The sequence below is a fragment of the Agrilus planipennis genome, unplaced genomic scaffold (assembly GCF_000699045.2).
Source record: "Agrilus planipennis isolate EAB-ADULT unplaced genomic scaffold, Apla_2.0 scaffold268, whole genome shotgun sequence".
Classification (NCBI taxonomy): domain Eukaryota; kingdom Metazoa; phylum Arthropoda; class Insecta; order Coleoptera; family Buprestidae; genus Agrilus; species Agrilus planipennis.
The window spans coordinates 147,044-154,148 of record NW_020440374.1 but is presented as its reverse complement, the minus strand read 5'-3'; the positions used below and the strand labels follow the sequence as shown (position 1 = coordinate 154,148).

General features: G+C 34.1%; 1 protein-coding gene across 4 annotated transcripts in view; it reads right to left on the bottom strand.

The window, feature by feature from the left end:
• Nucleotides 1-7,105, bottom strand: part of LOC108742472 (pickpocket protein 11) — a 44,988-nt gene that overhangs the window by 13,744 nt on the left and 24,139 nt on the right. The window contains exons 2-6 of one of the 4 annotated variants that reach the window (XM_018477704.1): nucleotides 4,512-4,691; nucleotides 2,863-3,060; nucleotides 2,680-2,803; nucleotides 1,385-1,530; nucleotides 1,248-1,329 (exon numbers count right to left, since the gene is read on the bottom strand). In XM_018477704.1, coding sequence (XP_018333206.1) covers nucleotides 1,248-1,329; nucleotides 1,385-1,530; nucleotides 2,680-2,803; nucleotides 2,863-3,060; nucleotides 4,512-4,690 — 729 coding nt within the window. In that variant the 5' untranslated portion in view covers nucleotide 4,691. Of the gene's footprint in view, nucleotides 1-1,247; nucleotides 1,330-1,384; nucleotides 1,531-2,679; nucleotides 2,804-2,862; nucleotides 3,061-4,511; nucleotides 4,692-7,105 lie in introns of those variants that run through there. The other 3 variants (XM_018477705.1, XM_018477706.1, XM_018477707.1) reach the window with 3 other exon arrangements.

Sequence of the window (7,105 nt, the reverse complement as noted above, 5' to 3'; positions counted from 1 at the left end):
ACGATTTTCCTGCTTTTCCATTTTTACGAAAACCACAGAGGCGTCTTGTTCAGCGTGCTGTCAAACCTACACTAGCAAGGAGATCGGGCTGAAACTATAGCTACAAGCTATCCAAGGATGGTACTATAGAATGTCACCTCAAGGTAGGCCTAGTGGCGTCATCTCTTGGTTAGGCCGGAAACTTATCAATCCACCCTCGTATTACATAGCAATTTTTAATAGATAAAGTTTTCAAAAACATCCAGACCCCACCTAAAATTACTAGACCTAGGCTAGACCAGCCAATCCGTAGGTCGCCTACATATTGGGTCTTTAACTACAACAAACACTACATACGTATATACTATGGTGTATAAAATTAATTGGTTAGATATAAGACCTATTTAAATAAAGTTATATTAGAAAATTTGTTACAAATTTTTGAAACGAAACTTCTTTACGCACGCTAGGGTAAGTTCGTTTCATGCGAGTTTCTATGTAACGAAATCATGCAACACATTTCCCCGGCTGTCTATCCCTATGTATGCTTAAATCTCTAAAACTACGCAACGGATTTTAATGCGGTTTTTTTCTAATGGATAGAGTAATTCAAGAGGAAGGTTTATATGTATAATACATACATAAAATAGTAGAGAAACACTGATAATTTTAGAGGTTTGCAATGTGATGTCGTAAATAAACACATTTTTTTTGCACTTACACTGCAAACGCTGGCTGAACACTACGAGATAGATCAAAATAATATACTACAGTATTGTACACCTTAAAAAGGTCTACAAAAAAGGTCCGCGATGGTATGTCTATCTCTTAGGGATAACCCACAATAACCATTTTTATCCTTTACTTTTTACGAGAAATAATGGCTTATTTACGAAGCGATTTTAAGCAATACAGCATTAATTCTTATCAAATTAAGTACTTTTAAATACATTGTGCATAGATCAATATGGCCCTTTAAAGCATGTAATTTAAATGAATATTTGCGAAGATATTACAGACCTAAAATGCAGGGACATAGCGGTTGCGGCGGTACCGGCCGGTTTGTATTGTCTAATGACAAAAAAGCTGTGATTGTTATATATAAAGACATTCTATAGTATATTTACTATAAGAATTGTACCCGTGCGAAGCATAGTATACAAATGATACTATTAAACCAATTGCTTAACCCCTATCCCAGTATGTTTATGTGTTTGAAGAAGTTTCACTTCAGAAGCCTGTTGTATTTTTTTTTTTGTATAACTTACGGGAATATTTGCGTTAGACAAAGGCTTCGTTATACTGAATTTAAGTCCCCATGACGCATCGGTGTCCTTAATCATGTACGGCCTAAAATACGGCTATGTGTTGTGTTAACAAAACAAAAATGTGAAATTCAACTTACTTTGGATGTCGATCATTTTTTAAATTAAATCCAAAGCAGAGACCTACTTCCGTCAACATAGGAACAAAGTTCGCGCAACAATCCTGCTTTCTGGATAAAAATTCACACGAATCAGGTACGAATATCAGTTCGCAGTTGGGAATCTGCTAAAAAGTTTTGAAATTTATTTAACTTTGAATTAAATGGATTAAAAGTACGTATATATTGAGTTCAAAAATTTTAAAGTGTCTGAACGTTATTCAAATTTAAATTGAGAAAAATTGTCATAATTCACATGTATATGTATATTCTTAATATATAAATAAGTAGTGCTGAGCGTCATTAAATTTAACGATCGATTATCGATTGTAAGAAAATGATCTAATATTTCGATTAATAGGAATAATCTGCTATTTAAATTATTCGAAATAATCAATTAACGAAATTGTTCATTAAAGAAATAATAAATTGAAAGTATTGGTATGTAACAGAAAAAAAGTAGGTAGGGAAAGGGTGAATATAAAGTTAGAAGACGAAAAATTAGAAGAAGTCGCTAATTTTCGCTACTTAGATAGTCAAATACGTAATTCAGGATGCCGTTAACAAAAAAGTCACTTCTATGTTCGCGAACGGTTAAATTATATCAGGGCGCTGTACGAGTGCGAAACGTGACCGATGGCGCGACGGAAAACAAAAGGTTAGAACCTTTCGAAATATGCTACTGCCGGCGAATTATGAGGATACTGTGAATAGAAAAGAATAGAAGAGTTACAAATGTTCTACCGCAGCAAAATGATAGGGATACGATGAATAGAGAAGGTAGAACAGTAGGAGAACAGAAGGCGCTATGGAAGTCAATAAGATAATAAGATATATGTTGGTATGACACCTACTCAGGCTTCAAGGGCTAATTAGAGACATATTAAAAGAAGAAAAAGGAGTTAAAAGGAGTAGAGGTAAACATAGATTTGATTACAATTCACAAACAGTTAGACATGTGAGTTATTCTAGTTTTAGGGAAATGCGAAGATTAGTTCAGGATAGGAAAAAGTGGAGGTGCGTGTCCAGTCCAGTCTTATTACGACTGATAACCATATGATGATGATGATGTTAATATATAATTACAGAAATATTTCTCTTTTTATTCTTTACACTTACAATTCGATGTTAAAATTTTGCGGCCAATCTTATGATCCACAAAATGTCTTCAATAGATTATTTCTCTAATGAATAATTTGACGTCGGTTGAAAAAACTATGAAATACTTTTAGTGGTTTCTTTTTTGTGTGTATTCATATTATACTACATATACGTACCACCAGAGTCTTAATTTCTAGTGGTAAACGATCTGTTCGCATTTCCTTTAATTCGTTTTTGTTAAGTTCCTTCAGTGACTTGTAAGAAAAAGCTTTTAAATATTGCAATGTTGAGTTCACAAGTCTATAAATAGCTTTGTTTATTACCTCTTAAATATGAACGAACATTTAATAGATGCTTACCTTAGATTCTCGGGTAATATTTCTTGCCAAATTAAGGGTTCCAAGCATATTGTCACTGTAGGAAATGGTATGTCGAAGCTATGAAAATCCGTGTCCAACCCAGTGATAGTTGGATTTGTTTGAAATTTTTCCCAAAGGCTCAAAATTATTACGACGGTTGCAACAAAACATATGCATATGCAACAAAACCACATAAATCTACAAGTTGATACAATGGATTTATTTTAATGAAATTTTATTTAGTAAGATTATTTCGAGACTAATGTAGGTTTAACCCGTCAATGCCCATGTAGGAAAGCACGATTGAGTTAGGTGTAAGCCAAAGTTGGCTTGCCAATTATGAGCTTTGGGACAAAGTTGAATTACAACTGCAGACCAAATATGATTGAACTGCCGAATGATAATATAAGGCCTGGCTTGGCATAGAACCTTGGACCAACGATGAATCCCGAAGATGTGCCAGAGTTGGTCTTGTGACAACCAACCTTCTGCTAAAATTAAAATCAATAGTGGCCCAGGGAGTAAAATTTGTAAATCAACCATTATTTTAAATAACCAAGACTTATTTAAGGCTGGAATGAAGAGAATAATTTTTTATTATGAATTATAAAAAGACGAATAACTACAACTAATTCCAAAAATGTTTATAATAATTCATCTTTATTTGACCGCTTAGTTCGTCCGCCGTCACACTCTGGAGCTCCAGAGAGAAAATTGCTGATGATTGTAGTTACCGANGGAGGTAAATGGAAATGTATTATTGTATAGCAGCTGTCCACGCGGACGCATCGCTCACTCAAGTAGGAGAGAGACAGATGTCGAACGCTGCCGAACGCGGAGGCCGATTGTGCCTCTTTGTCGCTCGTTCCGCGCTCTCGCTTGCACTTCAAGCCTTAAATGGAACTCCTCAGAGCGAGGTAACGCCGCATGAGACATGTTTTTTCGTGCGTGCAGCCGGCTCTATCGAATTATAAGACGCCACGTCAATAAAATATTGATTTAATCATTCTAGATATCATTTTATTTTAATTTAAGTATAGAAAAAAAAGTCCCCGGTTAATGTAATTGACCCAAATATTAATCAGCCGAAGGTATGTAATGTAGCCAACTTTGTGTCCAGGTCTTAGACAGAGAAAACTAGCGATTCTTGGTACATAAATTGTATGACTAACTTGGTCCAACCTTGGATGAACTCCGTTTAGTCTAAGTTGGGCAACGCAATTTCGGGCCAAAGTCCACCCGATTCTTAACTCTGTCAGTTCCTACATGGGTGGTACATAGTACTTATATTTTAACCATATCTACATCGTAACATCGTAATGATAATACCACATCCTATCTATGACTCTATGACTAAATATTGTCATTGTGGTTTAAATGACAACATTTAGCATATCGAAGGTATCATTAATAACCCACATCTTTTATAAATTTGCCTAAACATCTTAAGATGTAATTTTTGTGAAACAGCATGTTTAATTTAATTTAAAAATGAAAGAGACAATAATTGTCTCAACAATTTATGCTTTAGCCAAAATTTTAATTTTACATTAAAATGGATTTAATCAAATATAAGTCATAAAACACCAACAATTGAATTGAAAAGCTGAAAATATCATAAAAAATAACACAGAAATATCTAAACTTACTTTTCAATAAACGGTCTTCCTGGCTCTGTCAAATATCTAACACCATGTAGTGTAGACGTCTCAAAGAACACTTTTACCTGTAGTGACCAGCTAATCTTTAAAAGTTCATAAAAATTTTTAATTGAACTTATTGTGCCCTTATTAGCATTTTTTTTATGTTTCCTTCTGCGTATCTTCATTCTGAAGGGGCATTGAAACAACTAGCAACGGAAATTTTTTATTGAAAACGTTTGCACATGCCCAATTATGAATTCGATTTTATAAAATGTACAGGACTGGCTTCATAAATATAAGCTAATGTCTTAAACACTGATAGAGTGCGAGACGGATTCGTCCAGTAAGGGTTCTATATTATGAAAAACCATGAAAAGTATACAGTACGATGCGCTAATCGTAGCCAGAAATTATTTTAAAAAATTCATCTCAAGATTTTCCATTGTTTTTTTATTATTTTGGCATCACAAATAATTTGTCAAAGGCCCATAAAAACGACTAAAAAAGTTCGGCGATGGACAAGTAATGCACTCGGGCAGGCAAAGTACATATACTAATTTCATAGGACAGTTCCACTCGGCATACGAAAAATAGCAATTGTCCTATAAAATTTTATTCTTATCTTAATTACCAATCCCGAGTGCAACTGTTCTACATCCCAAAAGTTACAGGTGGTCAAAGGTCACCAAGAATAATTTTTCTGAAGTACTTCTTAATTTGTTTGTGAGATAAATCTGCATAAAAAATTGTCCCACACAAAATTTACGTAGAATCAATCATTTTCGATTGCCTGAAGATTGTTCAGGAATAAATCAGACTCCCTGATCTAGATATGATTAAAAATCGTCACGCCATATATGATCCGCGAAGGAAAAGATCCAAGCCGGATCTGTTTCAAAGATCCATGCTGGATCCGTTTCAGATATCCATGCTGTTCCAATTTTGTTTTTACATATTAATTTGACTTTAAATAATTAAATAGTCATAACGTTAATAATAAATTTATTGTTTGATAAGCAATATTACGTACAGAATGAATTTGATAAAAAACTAAATTCTGTATTATGATCCAGTTCAGGATATCGGATACAATCTTGCTTTACACAAAGTACGGAAACCGTAATAAAATTCTTAGTATTAGATGCTGATAAGGAACTGATCAGATATGACTGGATCAAGCGATGGGGTGTACTTTGATCAGAAACTAATCAGATAGACGGATCAGGGGAAATGATACTATACTTTAATGAATTCCTGATCAGATAACTGGACCAACGGATAGAGTGCTGTACCTTGAACAGAAACTGATTAGATAGTCGGATCAAGAGAAATGATACTGTATGCTGATCAGTTCCTGATCAGGTGACCAGATCAAGGGATAGTACTGTGCTCTGATCAGGAACGGATCAGATGGCTGCATTACGGAAAATCTGATCCGGATAGCATTGTAATTCGAGTTCTCTGAAACAATTTCCTGTCAGGTTACCAGGTTCAAACTTGGCTAGCAAAAGATTTAGGTCCTCAGCGGTTAAGTTGAACTTTCAACTACAATAATTTATTATAATGTTGTTGGTTGGCTGATTCCTCCTGGTCCAGATTAACTTCACAACCCTATTTTTTGCAATTTATTTATTTCGTTATATTCTGTTGAAATGATAGTTGTTGAAAATGAAAAATGGAAGAAGATGAAGTACATCAACAAAATTATGGAATAACTTATCTAAAGGTAGTGTGCTGAGTAGTGAGTTTTTTCTGCCCTATATCTTGAAAACTATTGATACTATGTAGATTTTGCGAACCTCCTTCATGTTGTGTATATCACAAATTTTACAATAAATAAAATTAAAATAATCTTATAATTTGTGAGATATTTGAAAAATATTGTTTTCGTACCCTTTTACAACGCTGATACATACTTAGATTATATTATTTTAAATTTGTCTATTACCAACCCTTCCTCTTCTTTTCGTCCTATTTGTCATGTATGTCGTCAATGACTATACTAAACAATTTAGAACTTAAAGTACACCCCTGTCTTACTCCATTGTTGGTATCAAATTCTACTATTCAGCTGAATATCAGCACTCGTATGCCTGTAAATTTCCCTAACAAAACACATGAATACTCCGCTTTTCCAAAGTTTGTCCCGTAAAATGTCCTTAATCTACTTTATCAAACACAGCTTTAAAATCTACGAATTCGACGTACAGTTTGCTTCTCTTTACCTTTAATATACATATTATTTATTAGCGAATTCAGCACAAACACGTAATCCCTCGCCGCTCTCTTTCTTCTAAATCCTGCCTGAATTTCTTTTAACTTATTTTCACTGTCAACTCAAGTACTAAGCCTATCTGCCAAACTACTCGCCATTAGTTTGTAACCTGTATCCAATAACGAGACCCCTCGTGTAATTCTCAAATTTGTCCTCGCATAGGAATTAGTTATATTACTTTATTATTTAAATAAAATAACGACTGAAGGTATTTCTACGAATTTGTCTATGTATTACATAGCAATTTTTAATAGATAAAGTTTTCAAAAACATCCAGACCCCACCTAAAATTACTAGACCTAGGCTAGACCAGCCAATCCGTAGG